The sequence below is a fragment of the Gossypium arboreum genome, chromosome 6 (genome assembly GCF_025698485.1).
Source record: "Gossypium arboreum isolate Shixiya-1 chromosome 6, ASM2569848v2, whole genome shotgun sequence".
NCBI classification, from domain to species: domain Eukaryota; kingdom Viridiplantae; phylum Streptophyta; class Magnoliopsida; order Malvales; family Malvaceae; genus Gossypium; species Gossypium arboreum.
In genome coordinates this window covers 12577825-12603360 of record NC_069075.1, presented here as the reverse complement: position 1 = coordinate 12603360, position 25536 = coordinate 12577825, and the positions used below count along the sequence as shown (strand labels likewise).

At 31.4% G+C, this 25536-nt stretch overlaps 1 protein-coding gene across 3 annotated transcripts; it reads right to left on the bottom strand.

Annotated features, from left to right (window-relative positions):
* Positions 1 to 15894: 15894 nt before the first annotated feature.
* LOC108486737 (aspartic proteinase) lies at positions 15895 to 20866 on the bottom strand. Of its 3 annotated transcripts, none has more exons than XM_017790942.2 (14): positions 20704 to 20866; positions 19116 to 19502; positions 18944 to 19004; positions 18194 to 18288; positions 17996 to 18108; positions 17735 to 17903; positions 17596 to 17635; positions 17396 to 17460; positions 17180 to 17293; positions 16981 to 17045; positions 16701 to 16857; positions 16499 to 16618; positions 16291 to 16379; positions 15895 to 16199 (listed from the first exon to the last, which is right to left on the bottom strand). In XM_017790942.2, exons 2-14 carry the CDS (start codon positions 19485 to 19487, stop codon positions 16115 to 16117), a joined length of 1545 nt encoding a protein of 514 aa, XP_017646431.1. In that variant the 5' UTR covers positions 19488 to 19502; positions 20704 to 20866; the 3' UTR covers positions 15895 to 16114. The 3 variants fall into 3 exon arrangements, with proteins under 3 accessions (XP_017646431.1, XP_017646432.1, XP_052885635.1); XM_017790943.2 differs by having other exon boundaries at positions 19116 to 19493; positions 20704 to 20817; XM_053029675.1 differs by having other exon boundaries at positions 19116 to 19493; positions 20658 to 20754.
* Positions 20867 to 25536: the final 4670 nt, after the last annotated feature.

The window sequence follows — 25536 nt, the reverse complement described above, 5'->3', positions numbered from 1 at the left end:
GGACACGGGTTATAGACATGGGCGTGTGCCAGGCCATGTGAAAACCCCTGTAGGTTTGAATTTAGAATTTAATTCACATGGGCATAGGACGCGGGCGTGTCCCAAGGTGTTTAGACAGTGTGTGCCACACCGACCATCAGCACGACCATGTTCAAGTTCCACACGGGCGTGTTGCCCATCCACACAGGCGTGTGCCCTGTTTCAAAGGTCATTTTCTTAATGTTCATTAGAGGACCCGAATTGGTCTCGAGTGATTTCCAAGAGATGCTTTGGACCTTATAGGCCCCTGATAAGAAGTTTTGGAAAAAGTTTGAAAAAATCTTGAATTTAATCAAGTCTTGGTGACTCGTAAATGTTTGGATGCATGTGTTTAAATTTAGTAACGCCTCGTATTCCGTCCCGGCGTAGGGCAAAGGTGTAGGGTGTTACAAAAATAATCGATACTTTAACAAAGTTACCGATAATTTCTGGGATTTTGATTTTGGACGAAAAATAGAATTCAATTTCGGTATCAATTTTCCAATTGATACCTATACCTTTTTAGTGAAATATCGATACCATTGCTACAATATCAATACCTATGTTCTTTTTTTGGAAATTTTGTTAAATGGCCATAAATCATGTATAATTGTTAATGTTAATTCAATTGAAGTATCTTGAGCATGTTTTAATGATGATTGATGTATATTTGACTTAAAATTTGCATGAATGCTAAAAAGGAATGATCTCTTAATAACCTAGCACTTCTATTGTGTGTGTGATGTGCGATGGCGGTATGACATCCTAATATCCAAGCTCGGCGATTGGGCTAGGTATAGGGTGTTACACTTGCCTTAATTCTCTAACTTCTCTCTGATTTTTGCAGCCAATTCTTTCAATCTTAATGTAAAAAATTAACGGTTCCAACAGGTTTCCTCTAGTCATAAACCAAAAGAACTTGTCATAATCAAACAAACAGAAAAATTAGAATGTAAATATTAAATTAAAAACAAAAATATTAAAATTAAAACAAAATTGGATAAATTAATAAAAATAATTTTTCCTAATACTTTAGTCCCCGGTAACGATGCTAAAAACTTGATGTATCGTAAACCAACTAAAAATCTGATTAAGGCAAGTACACCTATCAATTAATAGTATACCTACGGTGAGAAATGGAATTGTTCCCACCAGGACTAAAAGTACGAGTAATTATCATCTTTCTATTATTTAACCAAATAATTGGAGCTAATGATTGATAACTAAAATTCACTAAATTAATTAACTACAAATGCCACAAAGAACAAATTAGGAAAATAATCAAGTAAACAACCAAGAAGCAAAACAATACCTAGGAAAGAATTCACCTAGATTTCATCTGTCACTATCAATCTAAATTATCCAATTTCTTCACTTAGTATTTTGATCTGTAGAAATCCCTAAATTATGTTAATATCTCTCTTCAAGAATAAGAGCAACTGACTCTAGGTTGATTAATTGAAATTTATTTCTAATTAAAACCCCTATTATCTCACATTAACTCGATCAATGGATTCCCTTATTAGATTTGACTCTAATCCGATAGATTTGTGTCATTTTATTTCCAGGACTGCATACAACTCAACTCAATTACTCTAGATCTACTCTTAAACAGGGTCTACTCCTCCTCTGATTTAAGCATATCAAACATGGATCAATAATCTAGAAATATCAAAACAAGAATTAAGCACATATAATTGAGAATAAAATCTAAGCCTTTATTGCATAAAATAAAAATCAAACGACAGAATTCATAATAAGGTTCATCTCCCTAGGTATTTAGAAAATTAGTTCATGCTTGAAAATAAAAACATCCCACAAACAGTATAACAGAAAGAAATAAAGAAACTCATTATAATCTCTTGAGAAATCAATTGGGAGTCTTCAATCTTGACAGAAATCTGACTCAAAATCAACTTTAATGGTATTTTTTTCGAGTTGTTTTCTTTAATATTCTATGACGGCTTACTACTACCTTCTTATTTTTTTGTCATATATAAGTCTTAAAATGCCTGAAAAACCTAAATATTGCATTTTTCTGCAATTTAGGGTCCAAATTTACGAAATTGACACAACTTGCCACATGACCGTGTGGCTCACACGGCCGTGTGGAATGGTCTAGCCTGTGCAGCTCTTGTAACTCTCTCTGATTTTCCAGTTTTCACTCGTTTTTTACTCATTTTGCTCCCAAATTCTCTCCTAAGTATAAAAACATTAATTTAAAAAATTAGGAGCATAAAATTCACCATTAACATCGAATAAGCACCCAAGAATGCATTAAGAATGAGACTAAAGCATATTACTTTATGCACCTATCACTTACATTAGGTGGAAAGAAATATTTTGTTACTTTTATTGATGATTGTTCTAGATATTGCTATGTATATTTGTTACATTCAAAAGATGAAGCGCTTGATAAATTTAAAGTTTATAAATCTAAAGTTGAAATTCAGTGTGAATCATTTATCAAGTGCTTAAGATCGAATAACGGTGGAGAATATTATAATCCAAGTTATTTTGAGTCCAATGGGATTATCTATCAAGTTTCAGCCCATACACACCACAACAAAATGGTGTAGCTATAACAGCCCGTTTTTAGTCAAATCAAAACAGTGGTTTTGGGACTAAAAATCTGAGGTCAAAATAATTATTTTATTATTATTTTAATGTCTACAGTATGATAGTATGATCGTGTGAAAATATCGTTAAGAAATTTCATCGTTTGAGTGTTTAATTTGATAACAATGACTAAATCACGTAAAGTGTAAAGGTTATGTTCTAATAGTTAAAGGTGTCTAATAGCTATAGAACCTTAAACTAGAGGTCCTTATATGGTAAATAGCCCAATAATTTGATAGTGGATGATATTGGCTTGGCATTATAGAAATTTTGGATAAGTAATAAGGTTAATTAAGTAATTTAGTAAGTAAATGATAATTAAATAAAAGAAAACCTTATAATTGTGTTCATCTTCTTGAAATACACAATCTAATCCTATTTTTCATGGTGAAAGAAAGCTAGGGTTCGGCCATCTTCTTTTCTTTCAATTAGGTATGATTTTTGTCCCATTTTTAATGATTTCTATGTTTTTGAGAACATTGTAGCTTAATCTAGCAAGCCCAGGGACAAATTTGTAAAATTTTTAAAGGTTTAAGTTTTTTCCATTGATGATTATAGGTGTATTTTGATGTTTGATGACAGAAAATGTATGGTTGTTGTTGGATAAACAACATTTGTAGAGTGATTTTTGATAAAATTTCTAATTAGGGTTTAAATTAAGAAATGTGGAAATTTTGTGGTAGAAATGTAAAATAAATGAAAAATATGGACTGCTATGGTAATAATAGAAATTTAGCTAGCATGGGTAGGGACCTAATTGCATGAATTTGTGTTTTTATGAGCTAAGGACTAAACTGTAAAAATGTTTAAATATTAGGGGAAAAAGTGTAAAGTTGTCATAATATACTTGTTGGGCTAAATTTATTAGAATGAAAATTAAATAAGCTAAATTTGATTACATATAGATCAAGAAAAACGAAGTTCAGATCTAGATCGGGGGGAAAATAAAGTTTTGGACTAATTGATCCATTTCGTCGTTTTAACAATCGAGGTAAGTTCATATGTTAATAAGCATTGTTATAATTATGTTTTAAATGCTTTATTATTGAATTTAATTGTGAATTTGATCCTACGGATATGTTCGATGAAGATTCGGCAATGTGAAATCCCGGTTGAACCTTAGGAATAGATTAGGATTCGAATGACATGTCATTAGGGGTTATATGATTTGGGTGATGGTCCATACGTCCTACCGGTGGCTGAGTTATCCAGCATGTGTTACGGATTCTCATCAGCTTGTGTGACCAGCACCGTGTAGCTACGTCATGACCGTCAGCTTGTGTAAGTAGACCCGTTAATAGATTGAGAATGAGCATTATATGTGACATGAGATTGAGATAACTTTGGCTATGTATTGGCACTTAGGGTGCGAGATTCTAGAGTATTCGATAGTATTCTGAATGGTTCAACTGGTATATTGAGGATATGGATGAGTATGAGATTGATACAAGTTGGTACAGGTATGTACATGAACCGTACAAGCATTAAATTGAAGAAACTTGTGAATTTCATATTTAATCTTGTGAATAAACATGTGATAGGTTTGTGTAACTATATGAAATTATTTATGATATGTTTAATTGCATTAATTGTACATGTATGGTAAGTATAGTTTATTAACTGTACGAGCTTACTAAGCTTTATAGCTTACTATGTTTACTTTTCAGTGTTTTATAGTGTTTATCGAAGCTAGCTCGAATTGGATATCATCGAAGATCTCATCACACTATCAAGCTTTCACTTTGGTACCTTTGAAACTTATGTATTTGGATATATGGCATGTATAGGAATTATGGACATTTTGGTTTATGGTTTGGTAATGAATTTAGCCATTTGAGTTGTCTTGTAAATGCTAAGCGTTTGGTTTTGTGTATAGCCATGAGAGTTGGCTTGTTTTCGTATATTTGGTGATGTATATATTTGTGCAAATAGCCTTTGTTATGTTATGTAGTATTTCCATTTATATGCTTGTTATGAATTGATATTTGGAGTACCATATGGTTGAAATTTGAAGATTTGGTATGTATGTGATTAGAGGTAAGAAAGTGTAAATATAAAGTTAACTAGTTAAGTGAATTGAGAACGTGAATTTGGTATAAAATTGAATAGCGTATTGTGGTACTTGTTTGCCTTGTAGTTGATGGTATTGAAATGGCATGAATTATGCTTGGTTTAGATTGGTTTGAATGTCTATTGATGCTATGCTATATGTCAATTGATGTGATTAGGTGGTTTCAATTTGGGTGAGAAAAAAGGCTTAGTAAATAGCCTATTTTTTTCCACATGGGCAAAGACACGGGCGTGTGTCTCAGCTGTGTATGACACACGGCTAGGTAACACGACCATGTGTCCCTTGGTGTTTAATTAGAAATCAAGTTAGTATGCTCCACACGACCCAGCACACGGGCGTGTGACTTGACCATGTGGCATAAGTCAGTATACCCTACAGGTTTGGCACAGCCTAACACATGGCCTACCACACAAGCGTGTGAAGCCATTTCAAAAGGCATATGGGCTAGTCACACGGGCATGTGGTTGGCCGTGCAACCCAAGTCAGAGAGTTACACGGGGTTGGACATGGGCTGGGACATGACCATGGAATACCATTCTGAATGTCCACACAGCCTGTGACACGGGTGTGTCTTTGGCCATGTGAGACACATGGTCAGGCCACACGGGCGTGTGTCCTCTGCATTTTGAAAAAAATTTCTAAGTTTTCTAAAAATTTCTTGAGATATCAGTTTAATCCCGAACCACTTCTAAAGCAAGTTTTGGGCCTTATAGACTCATATTAAGGATTTGATGAATGTTTGTGAATGACTTGTAATTGAATTGATAAATGTATGTTCGATGGTGATATAAGTCCGGTAATGCTCCACAACCCTATTTCGGTGATGGACGGGTTAGGATTGTTACAGTAGCTGAAAGGAAAAATAGAGTCTTGACTGAAATAATAAATCCAACATTATCATATCCAGGTCTCGGACAAGGTTTTTTGGCGAGAAGGTGTTCTAACAAGTTGTCATATATTGAATAGAGTTCCTAATAAGGAAACTAAAATATCTCCCTATAAACAATGGAAGAAAAGGAAACCAAACCTTAATTATTTAAAGGTTTGGAGCTGTAGAGCTATTGTCAAAATTCCAACACCTAAGCATAAAAAGTTAGGTGAAAAAGGAATTGAATGCATGTTTATAGGATATGCACATAACAAGGCATATAGGTTCATGGTAATTGAACCAAATGATTCAATTTCAATTAATATTGTTATTGAATCAAGAGATACTATTTTGATGAAAATAATTTAATTCTATTTCAAGACAATCACACCCACAATAATTAATTCATTCTTTAAATGAGGATGAGATTCTATTGGAACAAATTGGTAATTATGATGAATCTTGTCAAGAATTAAGAAGAAGTAAAAGGATTAAAAAGGCCAAAGATTTTAGATCAGATTTCATTATGTTTCTTATAGAAGGAAAAGGTGAAAGTATATGCAATAAGATACCTTATTGTTATGATACGGAATCTTTTCCTATTACATTTGAAGAGACAATAAAATCTCAAGACTCTGCTTTTTGGAAAGAAGCAATAAATGATGAGATGGATTCAATAATGGGAAATCAAAATATGGATCTTACTTGATCTTCCACCGGGTTCCAAACCAATAGGTTATAAAGGGATCTTCAAAAAGAAAATGAAGGTCGATGGAACTATTGATAAATTTAAAGCAAGGTTGGTAGCCAAAGGTTTTACACAGAAATAAGGTATTTATTACTTTGATATTTATGCTCCAATAGCAATAATTGCTACGATTAGGCTCTTAATATCACTTACCTCAATGTATAATTTGATTGTTCACCAAATGATTGTTAAAACTACATTTTTAAATGGTGAATTAGAAGAGGAAGTGTACATGCAACAGGAAGAATTTGTTGTTCTAGGATAGGAGCATAAGGTATGTAAGCTTGTTAAATCTCTATATGAACTTAAACAAGAACCAAAGCAATGGCACCAAAAGTTTGACAAGGTTGTTCTAGCTAATGGTTATAAAATAAATGAATCTAATAAGTGCATATATAGCAATTTTGAAAATGGAAAATGTGTCATAATTTGCTTATATATAGATGACATGCTCATATTTGTCACGGATTTGGAACAAATAGAAAACACAAAGAAATTCTTGCCAAAAAACTTTGCTATGAAGAATATGGGTGTAGCAGATGTTATTCTTGGGATTAAAATAACCCGACAGGAAACCACTATAGCTTTATCACAATCACGGTACATTGAAAAGGTGCTTAAAAAGTTTGATATTTTCAATTGCATACTAGCATCTACACCCATGGATCCTCAAATAAAATTAGTATCTAATGCTGGTGGGAAAATTGATCAATTGAAGATCCAAGTCTAATCGGTTGTCTTATGTACATAATGGCTTATACAAGACCAAATATTGCATATTTTGTTGGGAAATTGAGTAGGTACACAAGTTATCTAAGTAGTTTGCACTGGCAAGCTTTGAATAGAGTACTTAGGTACTTAAAGAAAACTATTACCTATGGATTGTATTATAATGGATATCCTTCAATTTTAGAAGGGTATTTGGATGCTAGTTGGATTGCAAGTTTGGAAGATCATACATCTACTAGTAGATGGATCTTCATTCTTGGTGGAGAAGCCATTTCTTAAGGTTTCAAGAAACAAACATGTATTACTGATTCCACCATGATAGTAAAATTTGTTGCATTAGTCGTTGCATCTAAAGAAGCAAAATGGTTAAGAAATTTTCTTTATGATGTACCTCTATGGCCTAAACCAATTTCACCTATTTTTATCCATTTTGATAGTAAGGCTACTCTAACAAAGGCATAAAGCCAAGTATATAATGGAAAGCCTAGACACATTGGATTAAGACATAGCTATGTCCAACAATCAATCTCTGACAGAGTGATCAGTATTAATTATGTGAGGTCAAGTGAAAATTTGGCAGATCCTTTAACAAAAAGTCTTGATAGAGATGTAGTCAACAAGACCTCAAAAGGGATGGGAATCAAGCCCATTAATTGAAGTCAACCATGATGGAAACTCGACTGAAAACTTGGTATAATGTCAAGTCTTAAGTTCAATGAGATAAAGTACATCATTAGTATGTGAATGTTAGCACTATAAATAAATTCATCCTAAGATTAAAGTGCTAGGTACCTGTAATGATAAGAGAATGATAAGTAATGTACTCTTAATGGACCTATAACATAAATATGTTAGAGTGTTATAATTATGGGAACACTCTTTATGAGATCTACCTATGTGAGAGGAAGTGTGGTCGCTCCTAAGAGCTCAAGGGCTTGGCTCTAACAGCACTTATGAAAAGAGGACATGGACATATGGTCATAATAGCGTCCCTAGATATTATGCATTGACCGATGTTGAAATCATTGTGTGAGATGTGTTCGGTTAATCAAATGGAATAGCTGGTTCAAAGTTTAGTCTACCATGCAATTCCGATTAATTTTAACATGTTTTCACTAAGTGAATGTTCAATCGTAATGCACCTTCATTTATGCAAATTGATTTCCAAGAATATCAAAATCTAAAAATTTTAAAAATGAGGGAATCGTTAGACATTTTCAAATATTTATATTATTTTAATCACTATAAATGAATGAGTGTAATTAATCAAAAGATAAATCTTTTGGCCATTGGTCAAGAGTTATATCACTTGATTTTTTTAAAAAGAGTTATAACTATTCAAACAATGTTACTTAAATAGTTATAATATTAGATGAATAATTATATGCCTTTATAAAGATGTTATTATTCGAAAATTCCTATAAATAGACTGAGATTTTATTTGGAAATTACACCAACAAGTTCTAAAAATTCTTTTTATTTTATTTGGAAATTACACCAATAAGTTCTAAAAATTCTTTCTATCCTTCCTCATTTTCTAATATTATTAGATTGTTCTATAAAGAGTTACTGTAGAAATTCTTTATAAAAATTGAGTTTCTTGTTATACATTGCTCAATGCTTAGTAGACTATTCTCGTCAGTGCAAAACGTAAATAGTTGTTGGTTTCAATATATCCTTGAGGTTAATTTGCTTAAAACTCTTTTGCACACCAAATATAGGTGGGGTGAATATAACCTTAAAGATGGTGGCTTGATATATGCCTTGGAGACTTGTCCTATTTCTTCATTTTCTATTCAAATTTTGTTCGTGTGCTTGAGTTTTTGCTCATGTAACACCCTAGACCCAGTCTAGACGTCTAGACCAAGTTTGGAGAGTTACGTCACCCGTTCTAAAATTCATACTATCATAACACAATTGAACGAAACCATTCATACGTATCATTAATGATATCAACAATTTAAAACATATAGTCTTCATAAATTCCATAAAACGTAAATCCCTAGTGGTAATGCCTAAAAGAAAAGATAAAAGTTTGACTGAGCTTCCGCGACATAGACCCAATCAAGACTAGGGATCACCTGAAATCCAACCAAAAACAGAGTGAGTTGTGAACTCAGTGCAAAACCAAAGTTAAATTATTCAGTTAGTATTCATTTACAAAGTAGTTATATTTAGAGATTCGGTTGGTACAGGACTATTTACAATTTAGAGTCAGAACAAATCAGTCATACACAGATAGATATTTATATATATGCAATTTCATATATATATATATATATATATATATATATATATATATATATCGCAGATCATATTCAAATGCAGATATTCTTAAACCCCATCTGCTACGCACCATCTTCGACCATCCCAACACACCATTAAGGACATTCAACGCCCATCCATCTCTAAACACTGCGAAGTGTCTATTTGACACGTTTACAGTAATGCAGCTTAGTTGTTGAATCATAATGCATCAAGCACCAAAATCAGAATTATTCATATAGTGGCTTAACCACTAATTCAGAGTAGGTTACTTCCTTCTTCACAACATCCCAACCCATGCATATGCAGTATACAGATATTTACAATGCACTTACAGTTATAACATTCAAGTGTCAGTTACAAAAAATCAGAGAGTTCTTCCTCAATCAAGTTCAGACCATTCATACATTGGAGAAACCATTATCAGTTATAGAACACATTTACGGCCTCATTTACGGCCTCAAAAACGGGTTTTGAGTCTCATTTATACTGCCATACGGCCTAGACACACGACCATGTCCTTGCCCGTGTGGCTCACACGGCCTGGGCACACTCCCATGCCCTCTGCCCATGTGGTTCTAACCTGTAAACAAAAAGTTGCACGGCTTGGACATACGGCTGTGTCCTTGCTCGTGTGACTCGCACGGCTTAAGCACAAGCTCATGTGCTTACTCGTGTGGTCCTAAGTCACAAACATTGAGTTACACAGCCTAGACACATGCCTGTGTCTCGTACCCGTGTGAACCCTGCACTAGTTTGGTCACACACAGTCTGGACACATGCTCGTATGTCAGCCTGTGTGGCCCCAATTCGATGAAAAGTGAGTTACACAACTGATCACATGGCCTGCCACATGTCCGTGTAACTCACACAACCTAGACACACGCCCGTGTGCCTGGCCATGTGGCATCGATAGCCACTATATCCGGCTATCTGAAACTTGCAAAATTAGAGTATTTAGTATGCACCTAATTTCATTTTGATGGAGAAACAATATAGAGACTACCCGGAATCTAATTAATCATTCTACAACCAATTACACAATCAATTTCAACATTTAGCAAAATTAACCTATCATTAAAAACATGTCGAAAGATTCGACGCCATTCTATTCCAATTCGCACACTCACCTCGTACAAAACAGAAGAAATCAAACTAATACGGTGGATTAACGTCTTTTGTAATATCCTTACTAGAAGAAGAAAAATAAAAGAAGGAAGAAAGGAGAAACAAAGAACAAAGGTTTTAGAAGAAAAATGAAAAGAACGAAAAAATGTTTTAAGTTAACCACTACCCCTTCTGACATTTGCGGAAAAAAATATTCCCTAATGTGTACGATGGGATTCGAATTCAGAACCAGACAGAATACGGACAAATGCTTAACCAGTGAACCAGCAGTCTTTTTTAATTGATTGTTTTATCACATTGTGATATTTTACATCAATGAATGGGCCCATGCAAAAACTGTAATACCCCCTACCCGTATTCATTGCCGGAATAGGGTACGAGGTATTACCGGAGTTTACAAATAAATAATTTTTTTTTCTTTTTTTTTTTTAGGAAAACTCAATATAATCCCTTTACAGATATTTAACCTTCCCTGCAATATTATATCAAGACCAATCCAAATCAACCAATCCAATTCAACATATTTTCAAGATAGATTCATGCATTTTTATAAGATAACGTCATCACATAACTAAACCAAGATTTGTTAGCCATACCATTGGCTGACCTTACATTCATTTCATAGAATCATTTACTTTATTAGCTTATACATGCCATTGATTTCCAAAATAAAGTTTCTTTATATACCGAAGTCCTGAGGTTGATAGTGTGATGTGTCTCCGACCAAATCCAACCTCCGAGCTCTTAACACTACAAAACAGGGAAAAAGGAAACGGGGTAAGCACTTTGTGCTTAGTAAGCTCATGTAACAAGAATTATACTTACCTAATATTTTCAATACAATACAATAAACATTCATATATCCATTCAATGCATTATTACCTTAACATTTACAAACTCAACATTTAAGTTAGTACAATAATTTTCATGTACCAATAATATATACCATGATGGATGTGTTCATCAATACCATGATTTCCATTTCCTTGTTATTTTTCCATATTTATCCCGTTGAATTTATCGAAATTTCTATGGATTTTTCAGAGGTACACTTTTAGTTTACAATTCCAGTCCATCAAATCATATTCATGTGCGACATACCCATTTCGAGAGCACACTCCTGAACCTCAACCTTGCAATGGATTACGGTCGAGCTAAATCCTCGCAATATAAACTCATAGAGTATTGTCGGGATTACCACCAAAGCTAAATCCTGCAATGACAATTACTCTAATGAGCTTGGAACCAATTACCATCCAGCTAAATTGCACCCTAATTGATTACCCGTCTGGCTAAATCCATTTTACACACATTCTTCGGAGGGCTATATCAGATAGGATCACCCGTCCGTCTAGATCCTTTTGCCGTCAATTCCTTTTCGAGATCCATCGAATTTTCCTTTCATTCAAACGGGATTTCTTCCCATTTTATCAAATATATCAATGTTTCATTAATTTTCATACAATAAACATTCAAATCATATTCACATCAATAACATACAATCTCAAGCATTTAAGAATATAATTCAAGTTACATGAACTTACCTTGATACTTGTTTGTAAACAAAAAAAATCTACTAATCCCGAACTTTTTCCTTTCCTCGATCTAGCTTCGTATTTGAATCTTCTGGATCTAAATAAATAAATTTAATTATCAATTTAATACATTTCATGTTCATATGCAACATTCTCTATAATTCAACTATTATTTGTAGTTCATTCAAAGCTGTCTACTTGAGTCATAGTCACTAAATTATTTTTATCTTGAGATACAGAACTCCAAATTAGGATCCCATAATTTTCCCTGAAACTAGACTCACATATCTTCTTACCATAAATTTTCAGAATTTTTGATTTAGCCAATCAGTACAGTTTATTCTTTAAAGTCACCCCTGTTCTGCTGTCGACAGTTCCGACCCTTCTTCACTAAAAATTAATTATCTCTTCATACAGAATTCAAATGATGTTCTTGTTTGTTTCTATTAAAAATAGACTCATTAAGGATTCTAGACATATAAATTTAAGCCCCTAATTGTTTTTATTCAATTTTTTATTATTTTTCAAAGTCAGAACAGGGGAACCCGAATTCATTCTAACCTTGTCTTATAAAATTTATTATATCTCAAAATTTACAAATCCATTGCTTACACTATTTCTTCTATGTGAAACTAGACTCAATAAGCTTTAATTCCATATTTTTTTCATCTTCTAATTCGATTTATACAATTTATGGTGATTTTTCAAAGTTAGTCTACTGCTGCTGTCCAAACTGTTTTTGTGCAAGCTGTTTATTACCATTTTTCCCCTAAGCTTTTAATAAATGATAATTTCGTCCCTACTCAATTAGCCTCTCAATTGAACTGATTTTTCTCAATTAATATTTTATTATATCACCTTAAACTATTTTTACAACCTTTAGGAATCATAATTTCAGCAATATACTTGAATTCCAAGCATTTTCACAATTAGGTCCTAAAAATCAATTTCTATTGAAATTACCTAATAAAATCATCTCATAAACAAATTAAAACTTTAATTTCATTCTATTTCATCATAAACTTACAGAACTCAATCATGGTGACTTTCAATTTCATCCATGAAATCAAAAACTAATGAATTTAATAGTAGGACCTAGTTGCAAAAGTCTTAGAAACACAAAAATTACAAGAAAAAGGCAAGGATTAACTCACTTGGTGCAAAAATTATGAAATACCAGCTTATAGAACCCTCCTATGGCATTTTTATCTACTGGAATTGAAGAGAAATGAAGAGAAATCTAGATATTTCCTATTTAGTCCTAGCTTTATTTAGTTAATTTTGCAATATTCCAATTTTACCCTTAGTTTATCAATTTTTCTGCTGATTTCATACCCTTGCCGTCCAGCCCAAATAACTTTTGGGTATAATTTCCTTTTATATCCTTTCTCATTAGACTCTTAAGCTATTTAATCATTCTAGCAACTTTTACACCTATTACAATTTAGTCCTTTTCATTTAATTGACTACCCAAACATTAAAATTTCCTAACGAAATTTTAATACCACATTAATAACATTTCATAAATATTTATAAAATTATTTTTGACTCGGTTTTACGAGATAGAGGTCTCGATACCTTGTTTTTACCCAATTTCTTCAATAATTTCTTTTTCTAACTAACCACTAAATCGGTAAAATTTTTCTATCAATATTTTCATACGATTTTCCTATCATATCAATTTTCATGCAAAAATATTGAAATAAATTTCTCTTTAAATCGGATTTGTGGTTACGAAACCACTATTCCGATAACCTTAAATTTAGGCCATTACAAAAATAATTAGATGATGACAAAATTATCAAAGATTGGGATTCCTTATTTCTGTTCAAGAGCGTATAAATAGTTTCGTGATTTTGGCTAAACGATTGTTGAACCCTTGCGTTGGAATAAATGGAATAAAATGAATTTTTATTGGTACGATCTGACCTATTATCATAAATCAATTGTGAACCTGACGGTCATTTCTTTTTCTGATATAAAAAAGATGAGATTTCACTAAGTCGATTCTTAGGAAATCTTGAATCAGACCATTTGTCTTTACTTCAACAAAGGAAGCACAGACCTCTTCGGCGAAAGAACTTTTGTTGTCTTGGTCTCATCTCAACACTAAACAAGTCCGAACTAGTTGAATACATGTGTCAGAAATTCTCCGAGTCGGTTTGCCATTTCCATAAAGGATATAATTGACAGCTCGAAGTTGCATATTATCTTTTCCCCGAAATGGATCCTGGGGGAAGAATGTTGCTAAATTTAGACCATCCGGTATTTCATATGGGGTTACAGGTCAAACCAAAACAAAATACGGATAAGGATTGTTTTAAACTAACAAAACTTTAGCAACGCAGTTCAAACTTCAGACCTTAAACATAAAAGCAGAGCACAGAACCAAATATATAGAAATCTAATTACTGCAAATTCTCACAATTAGATTCTTAAATTTTGGGGGCGTTACAGCTCACCGGAGATTTGTACTAGCAAAGAACCTGTTGAACTGACTAAAAGACCGGTTGAACCAGCAATTGAACCAGGTTCTTTAATTTCGTTTTTTGAATTTTTAATAATTTTTCGATTGGACTAGTTGGACTAGCAAACTGGTAGCTTGATTGGTTCGACCACCGGTCAAATTTTAAAAACATTAGTTTTTTATTTTATTTTAATTAATAACTCCTTTATTTATATAAACAAAATAATAAACATGTAATTATATAATGAAAAATAATTTTTTATATATAACATTAGGTTAAATATACTTTTTAACTAATAGCTCATTTATTTATATATTAATAAATATGTAATTATCTAATGAAAAGATTATATATATACATATATATCACTATGTTAAATTTATTTTATTTTTAAAAACATCAACTAATTTTTTGATATATTTTTCTTTATATATAATTTTTAGATGTCAAATATTTATTTTTCCCCTTACATTGTGGGTATGGTAAATTCTAATATTGTAAAATCAATTAATTATTTCAAATAACATTATTTTTATTAAATAAGTTTTTTATATGTGAAATATTTATTTTCCTCCATATCATGGGCATGACAAATTTTAGTATTATATATTTTATACGGCATGTTTGAAATAATTTTTTATAATATTAGAATTTATCATACCTACAATATATGTGAAAATATAATGATATTTGAATAATTATATGACTTTATAATATTAGAATTTACCATAACCACAATGTAGGTAGAAATAATAAATATCGATATATAAAAATTATATATGAGAAGAAAATATAAAAAATTAGTTGATACTTTTAAAAGATAAAATATTTTTAACATAATGATGTATATAAAATTATATATTCATTATATAAGTACATATTTATTATTTTCCTTATATAAATAAAGGATTTATTAATTAAAATATATATTTTACATAATAATATTTACCAAAAATATATAATTATATATTTATTATTTTGTTTATATAAATAAATTAGTTGTTAACTAAAATCATGAATTAAAAATAAAATAAAATAATTTTATAAGAACATGTTTATAAATTAAAAGCATTAATTAAAATTAAACAAATAACAAGTATGCTTAAAAGAAGAATAAACTTAAACCACAATGATAAATATATCAACATTTAACTAAGAAAAATATTATAAAACGCTTTCCAAAAACACATTTTATTCGTCAATTGTTCCAAAACAATCTATTTTCTTAAATAATAAAATATTCCGCCTAAATCTAAATTATTGTTTTTTTTCTAAAATTCGCATACAGATAATTTAATCCATATAATTTTAAAATTTTAAAATTAAATATGGATTTTCATTCTCAATTAGAAAACTCAATCGATTTTCATAAGTCGGTAATACAACTCTTAACTTAAAAAAAAAAAAATGGATGATGATCTGGCCCAAGTAGTTTTGGTCGATAATTTGGTATAGTTGAGAATTCAAATATATAGTAACCATTCATTAAATGCAAACACAATATTTTTCACTTCTTCTAAAACCAAATCCTACAGTGCAGGAACGCAAATATTTACAGGCAACACAGCATCATTTCTTTTCAAGGTTTTGGGCTTTCGTTGGATCTTTATAAATTTAAATCATACACATATATAGTTTATGGCCATTGAAAACCTCAGGTCCCCTTTATGCTGCTTCTGCAAACCCAACTCTAAGCTTACCAAAATCGAACACAGTGTGGTAGCGACCCATGAAGACATCTCCCAAAATCCTGCATCAATCAATCCAAGTGTTTTAAGATTAATGATTTCGGCTTGAGATGGTTTCCGGCTGTCCAAGAATACAAGGCAAAGATAAAATACCAGAGAGGTCCACGAGGAGGAGGGACATCCAAAGCAGTAAAGCCACTGATGCATTGAGCTTCAGCACCTTCACCCACCTTCAGAATGTACTGGATTACATCACCCCCAGAAAATTAATGTCAGCACAACGTGTTGTCAATCGGACAATCTGATCTGAAACTGTACAACTGTTATCAAACTACTAATAGAAAATAAGGATGGGGAGTACCTCTTCTGGTGTAAGATCAAAAGCTTTGCCACCAATAGTGAAGGAAATGGTTGGCATGGAAGAAAGACTTCCACAATCGACAGTAGATTCTCCCATTGGGTTTGGCACCCGATCACAAAGCTGCAAAAGTATCAAATGGAAGATCAGACATTTGAAAGAGTGCAATTGCGAAATTCTTGAACATCAGTCTATCACACGTCACCTGATTGGCATAGTCCAATATGCGGTCTTGAGTCTGATTCTCAATCAGTTGGTTCTGCATCCACACAACTGCCATCTCGCAAGCAGGGCACATAGCACTATGAAGAATTCCAGACGATTTACCGTTGCTCTCATCTACCACATTCTCAATGCCCATGCTATACAAAAACATTCGAGCACCATTACTTTTACACTTCAATACATTCTATCTTCAAATAAAGTGGAAATAAAAAGACCATAAATTGGTGAAAACAAGCACAAACTATTAAATGGAGCCTGACCTAACACCATGACTGCCATCAAAAGCACACAATCCAATTCGGGAGCAGATTTTCATGGGTTCTGCCTATTGGAAACATTAAGGAAAATATAAGTCACTAGGTGGAAATAATAGTGAAGGAACAAAGTCACAACTGACGTTACAACAAATGAATACAAACCACTCGTAATCTTACGTAATACAGTAAAATGAGCCTTCACCTGAGATACAAGTAAATCGATGATGGTCTGTCCATACTGTTGAACCACTGCCTTGCACTCCTGGCTAGCCACTCCAGAGGCTCCAATTGCTTGGTTTATCATGGTAATCACAGTCTGCATCAAGAGAAAGAAACAATCAGGAATCGCAACAATAACCAGGATAACAACCAAGATGAGAATGATCACAAAAGGCAACAATGACGCATTACGACTTACCGTAGGACCTGCCAGCAGGGAAGTTCCAGAATCTGCAATTGCTGCACAACCACCAGCACAATATCCTGAATAGTATAAAACCAAGTCAGAAACACAAAGATCCATGCCAAAAACATCATGTTTGTTTGTTTTTTTTTTTTTCTTTAATGAAAGCAATTGAAGTTTCCAACTTCAAAATACAGGTATTCGAAGGAGCATACCAGTTGGTTTGTCACCAATAAGAACATCACCCATGTCAAACTATCAAAAAGAAAAGAAAAATAAGAAAATTGCGAAAGATTGGAGTGTATATATATAAGGCATTTGTGGCACATAATAATTGAAGTTTGAAAGGTCAACCTGCCAATAGCCTTTTTGTGTTATAGGAACGTATGTGTGCTTGCCCTTGTAGTGGTTTGGATCAATCCCACCAAACACAATTTCACCACCCATTTCTTCTCCTACATTGCGATTAAGCCAAAATGAAAATACCTGGTCTTTGATAAGACCTTGTTCGACCATGTTGTACCTGTAAGATAAACAAATGGTTCAGAAGACACTTGTAAATATCCAGAAACATCTTAGATAGGAATAGAAATTAAAATCAAAATGCAAACATACCACACTGGGACAGCATCCCCAACTGAAATCTCCTTAAACCCAAGTCCTAATATCCCATCAAATTTGGCCGCAATAAATGTAACACCTGGCTCCTTAGTAGCCTCTATAAATTCCTGATAATGAGAAAAGGTCACTAGTTACCTAATTCAAACTTTCAAACTGCCAGATCAGACGCAATAGAAGATTAGCACCGCTTACCTGATCTTTCGCAACCAAGTTGCCGACTTTAACACTGTCATTACTAAAGAAACCAGAAATAGCTCCAGTACCATATTGAATAGAAGCAGATTTCCCTGCATCAAACATTATAATACAACTTCTAGATTATTTTAGATTTTATCATCCATGAGATAAATAGACACCGCAATGCAACTTACCAAGTTATAAGAAAACTACAGCAGAAAGAATTCATAACTTATAATTTTGTTAATAATAGGCCAGAGAAATACGAATGAGGTTACAAGCCAGAGAAAACCATCTTTCTACTAAAGTTCGTCCTACCCCAACAACAGGGCATAGCTTGGGGGAGGCAGCGGCCTTGGCCCCACTTAGCTAAATGTGAAAATTGGTTTTTAGCACTTCCAAAAATTAGCACATTCAATTTAATCAGTTTTAGCCTTTAATTAAATGAAAAAAATTGCATTTTTAAAAAATTAAGAATTTAATTTAAGCTTTTAACACATCTCAGCCCCCGAACAAAATCCCTGGCTTCGTCCCTACCAACAGAGACCAAAAACAGAAATAACCATACACTGGACGTACAATTATGATCAACCTATCACTACCTAATCCAAGAGTATTGCAGACAGCAATAATTATTTTTGAAATATCAAAATTTAGCTTATTACTGATCAAAAGAATAAAATCAAGAACTTAAAATTTGTTCTGATAACATTAATATCAGGAAGAAACAATTATGAGTAAAATAAAAAAGAGTACATGGCATACCATTCTTCTTATAAGTACTTGACTCACTTGACTTGTACTTGGAATGGAAGAAACATGCAACCTACACCACAATGTAACGTGAATCATGTTCGCTAAATCAAATTAGCTTTCACAATTATCAAGGAGTTTCAGTTCCTATGCGATCATTGTAAACATAAATGTAGGGGCTTACCGAGAAATAGCACTTAGTTGATGGTACCCACAGATTTGAGCTTCCTGTGTCAAATATCACAGTGAACTTTTGCGGTGGAGTTCCGATACCAATCTCACCATAGTACTGAGCATCCATGTAATTCTTCAGTGCAACAATATCAGTTTCCTCAGAGTCTCCTAGATCATTACGGAAGCGATACTTTTTAGCAATAGATGCTCTGAGAGCCTCTCTATCCTTTGAGTCAAGCTGCGCAGCAAGCCGGTTGTTTGGATCCAATTTCATCTTTTTCAGCCCAATTCTAACCAGCCCATCATTGGATGCAAGTACTACAGAACACAAAAGGGACGAGATGAACAGCGACAGCACAACCCCTTTGACCGTGGTTCCCATATTAACCTACAAACCCTAGTTCACCACTGCATTGTTAGAATAACATGTAGGAGGAGAAAGATACATGCTTGTAAGCATGCATGCGTGGACTGCTAATATCAACACCATCCACCATAACTTTGAACTTGACAAGTTATAAATTCCAAAAAAATCTAATAATTTTTTTAAAACACCTCAGCCATATGTTTGAATTGAGCTAAAACAAGGAAAAAGGAATAGGAAAAATACGAGAACTTGTTTCATTAAGATTGAGTTGAATATCCTTATCTTTCCCTATTACTCAGATTTTGTTTTCCCCAGTTTGGGAAAAAGCCGAAGAAAGATAACTACTTTTCTTTATCAGGATAATTTTTATATAAATTATTTTATAAATATATAACTTAAAATTATCACTATAATCAATCATTTCCTTTCCATGGTTTAATCAAATGGTTATTATAAAAATTCCTTTACTTTCTTTCCTTTCCTTTTACTAAATTTAAGTTTGCAAACAAAAAACATATATCATTTTCTTTTCTTAATATTCATTTCTTTTCCTTTTCTTTCCTTACAATTTCTTTGTTTTTCCTTCACATTATTTACCCAAACATAGTATAAATATCTTCTACTTTGTCTACTTTTCAATTTTAAAATGCTATAGCCAGGAGGTAGGCAAGCAGGACTTTGGCCCCCAAAATGATAAATTTTATTTAAAATTACATCTTAGCCTAAAAAATTAAGATTTAATTTTGAGCCAATATAAAATTTCTGTTTCCCCATCGCCATATTCAGTAAGAAATAAGAGAAAACAGAAGCCAAATGCGATGTAATTCTCCACGCGTCATATCTAAGTCAAATTAAGTCCACATCTCCAGTCAAGTAATGACTTTATAAAAAAATTTCGCCTTAAGAGTAAAAGGAACTCTTATTTACAAGCTAAAACAGCTAGAAATAAAAGGAAAAACAAGTCTTAATTCAATATGTAAAGGAAGAAGCAGCTCACTGCTAACAAGCTAAAAAACGATTGATTAAAAAAGAAAAAGAAAATCAAAATGCAACAATAAGGCACGTAAAAAAAAAACAAATCTTATGATTGAAGCTTCAAGTTCCACACAAAATCAACAACATAATCCGATGAACAAAAAATAATAACATCATAAAAGTAAAGTAAATCCAAAGCAAAAACAAAACCTAAAATGTGAAAAGGGAGGATGGAATATAATGGAACAATGCTCACCGAAATATTGTGACCGCTTAAGGCGAAAGCAACGAAGGAAAGGAAAGTTTGGTGAGGAGGGAAACGAGGCAGAAAGAGAGAATATATAGATATGGGGAGGGGGTAGAGGGAAAACACATATAGTGGGACGTCAAAACTACCCGTCAAACAAGTGGGGCCCTTAATATCGAAAAGCGATAAAATCAGGTATTTTTTAAAGATGGATGATTCTTTTTTTTTTATTGAATCTGAACCCTTGATTGTTTCATCAAACGATGACAGTTATGCGGTTAGATTAAATATGAGATAAATTGGAGGCTCACGATTTTCTTATTCTCTCAAACCCTTTCCTTTAAGGAAAAGCATAAGTTGATGACGACACAATCTTTTACAAAATTAATAAGGCTAAATTAAAAAATAGTCACTTTCGTTTGCTTCATATTATATTTTAATTATTTATATTTAAAATATTACATTTTAGTTATTTATGTTATCATTTTGTTATGAAATAATCACTCTATGGTTAAGCTCTATTACCTCCCTAACGGCAATCCTATGTGGCAATATAAATAGGTTTTAAATACTAACTTGAATACCTTACATGGCAATCCAAATTAAATTTATTTAATTAATAGCTTATTTTTATCCCAATAATTAGACATCTAAATTGGCATTTAAAACATATTTAGACTGCCACGTAAGACCACCGTTAAGGAAGTAATAGAGTTTAACAGTAGAGTGACTATTTCGTAACAAAACGATAATGTAAATGACTAAAATGTAACATTTTAAATATAAATGACTAAAATATTATTTAAGACAAATAAAATAATTATTTTATAATTTATCCTATTAATAATAATGACTAAAAAGGTAAAAAGGACACATTTTAAAGTTCTAAGTAAAAGTAGATCTTGGAGTTGGAGTTGGTTTATGGGATAAAGGTTTTTTACATAATTTAAAGGTAAATTATAGATGTTATTTATTTATTTATTCTTCTCACTATAATTCAATTATTTCATTAAATAATTTTTTAATTTTCTCATATATTTTTTGCATACTTATGCAAAACACGTTAAGATATATCATATAACCACATATTTAAAAAGTTGCGACATATCAAAAATTAATTTTAATATCAAAATATAAATTTCAAAAATGGAGAAAATTAAAAAATATAGAATTATTAACTCAAATTGTAATATATTGATTGGTGTTCATATTTTTCAAGAATAATTTAAGTTTGAATTTTCGTTGTAAAAATAATAATAGACAAATTAAATTTATCAAAACGTTCTTTTATACTATTTGACCTTATTTAAATTAATTAGATTTGAATTATAATATATTATAAAGATATATAAAGTTAAAAGGAGATTATAAGATTCTAATTTCGTTTTAATTTCATTAATGAAATATAAGATAATTATCTTAATTAAAATTGGCAATTGTTAATTAATAAATTCCACATATTTTAATAAGGTAATGGCATTTAATAGTTTATTGATATCACGCAAAACCTACCCAAGCACCCATAGTCTTGCTATAATAAATTCCATAGCTTAGGTTGTCTATTTTGGTTTCACAAGCATTGTATTTGTTATTGGATACCTTGGTGACTCGCTCACGCCACACTTAACCCATTACACATCACCTTTGCCTTTTGCTTGCCTTACCCTCTTTTCTTCTTCACAACTTGTGTATTTCTTGCTTGTATTTGTATCAATAAGAACGTGGGAATGGATATCAACATGATGTTCGACGGTGAAAAGTTTGATGCTTTTTTTATTTCAAAATTTTATAAACAAAGAAAACAGTATTAGGAGAATTCTGCTTCGGATCTATAGGTTTGGTCTGATTTTATTGTGACCCAATATGATAACTAAATATAAAAAAATTAAAAGAAAAATAAATAGCTGAATCTCTTGGGAAGTATAAAACAAAATTTAACAAACTTATGTATAATCAAAGGAGATTGGTAACGAAGAAAACAACAAAGGCGAGGAAAGCATGGTGACAAGGGTAACAGTAATAACAATTACTTAAAGCTATAATGACTTTTCACCCTCAAATTTTATAAATAAAAATTATTTTAGTTTTTATTTTAATTATTATGTGGATAATATGTCAGTATTTAATTAATTTTTTAAAATTAAAAAATATTTAAATTATTTTTATTTTAAAATTTTTTTAATTTTAAAAATTAATTAAATATTAACGTTCACATAAAAGTTCATGTGTATACAGTTAAAGAAAATATTAATTTTTATTTATTTTAAAGTGATTTGATAAAATACAAAATTTAAGAATTAAAAAATAAATAATTAAAATAAATTTTTATAAAGTCAGAGAAATAAATTAATATTATACCTGATTAAAAGAGAAGACAAGATTGTTGGTATTGGCAACAAGAAAAAGAAAGAATGAAGGAATCCAACACTCAAAAATAATGGCCGGCATTGAGTCATGATTGTAAAGAGGAGCAATAAATTTCACCTTTGGTAGTGTGTGAAAATTAGACATAAAACGTTGATATCAACTTTAATACCTGAAAAAGCCAATTTCTTGGGGATAAAATTATAACCTAACTAGTTGTTTACCAATGCGATGAATAATTTTTTTCTATAAACTTTATGAATGATATGAGAAATAATTTTTAAACATATTATTTCACAAAAAATTTTGTTAAAACTAATAAATGATATTATTGGATGAAATGTAAAACAAATCATGTAATTTAAAAATAATTAATATTAGTTCATTATTTAGGATATATAAAAAATTGTTTTTTTAATTTTTATTTTGATAATATTTTTTAATAAGTAAAAGATAGTTTTGAAAATTCAAATGAAATTGGTTATGTATATTTTTAATTTTAAGATAATTTTATATATTTTTAATTTTAAATTAATATTTTTATTTTATTGGAAATATATAAAGATTAATTAAGTAGATAATATTTTCAAACGTAAAATTTAAAATGTTAGATGTTATATTTCTTTTTTGTAATTTTTTATTTTAAATGAATAAATATTTTTTAAATATGTTTACAATTTTTAAAATATATTTTAAGTAACAAAAGTTGTTTTAATTGTTATAAATATTTTATTATTATAGAAGTGGATGCCCATTAGAATAAGAAGTTTGATATAATTTAGACTTTAATGTCTATTAGGAATAGAATTTTATTTCATTTATACTTCTTATGTCTATAAATATAGACTTTGGACAAACATTATAAATATCCCTATTGATAATATAACACCCCTCGCTTGACTTGATCATCGGGTCTGAGCTACATAATGCTACATTTGTTACCGGAGCAGCTACAAACAGTTTTTCCAACATTCATCCAATTATATATGCTAATAAGTATCATTCACATTCAAAATATGTAATACAATCATTTTCGGGTCCGACACGAGCTTACGACAGCTCTTTTGTTAACTCAAGCATGAATGAGGATCAAATTGTGAAGTTTCCAAAGTTTCAAGTCGATGTTGCGACATCATGTCCTCCACGTCATAACATCGTTAAATAGTGAGTCACGTTGCGACTTCAGACATCTCGACATCATGACTTTAGACATCTCGACATCATGATGTCACTTACTGTTGGCCCACATTGCAATGTTGGAGTTTTGAGGTCGCAATGTTGCCCCTATTTTGGCAACTTAACACTTTGGTACCTATTCAATTGCTTCCACAACAACCTTAAATGATTTTTAAGCAACCTTGAACAATTATAATGCTATAAAACCATGTCAAGTCCAATTCAAACATGAGATCAACCAAATCAGCCATTCAACATCAAACAATTCAACTATTCAAAATTTTGGCATACGCAATTTCATATTAACTATACATTTTCAAAACATACCATTTACCTATTCGATCATGTTTTATCTACAATTTTAGAAATAAAGCAATCTAATGGACTTGGCTTGAATTAGCCATGCATAAACTAAACTATGTGCCATATTTAACATTCAACTTACCCTTTCAATTCATCAACCAAACTAGTTAATTCAAATAGTCCAATTTCAAACCTTAAAATGTCAAACAATTCAAGAGCATGATTGTAATTTTCATAGTATCAACATGACCAAATATGCATTTATAAGTTATATGTTATGCCAAACATTCAAAATTGATCATCACTATATTTACCAATTAGCTAACAACTCCAAAATGTCAAAGTACACACTAAAGAGCCCTTATATACATGTCACAACCTTAAACCAAAATAAACATATTACTACCAATTAGGTGATAGTGTGAGCTTCAAGATGATCTGGCTTGACGAGTTTCGCAATGTGATGATCTACAAGGGAGAGAAAACAACTAAGGTATACTTAGTAAGTTTAAATGAAAGATATTATACTTACCTTAATATTATGCAAGTATAAATGCAACCTTAGTTTGGCATATTGTCAGCTAGAACATGGCACCCAAACATCAACAGATGAGCTTAGACAATGTACAAGATCATCAAATGTTACATGTTACTTAAGTATACCAATTTATATGACTTCATTATACTTATTACAATGGAATATTCAATTAGCAAATCATAAATATATATCAAGCATACATGAATCAAGATAATCTTTCTCCTTCATCAATTATATTAATGCATAAATTATGACCAATTTCATTCAATGATAATTCAATTTTATTACCAAATGCATTTCATCCTCTTTTCAAGTTTCCAAGTTCATTTATATCGTTTTGCTCAATAAACCCTAGTAAAATGGACTCATATGCATGGGTAAACTATACCACACTAGTTCTTATGGAATTGTAAAGTTGCTTGAACATAGACGTATGCTAGAAAAACTTAATAATTAAACAA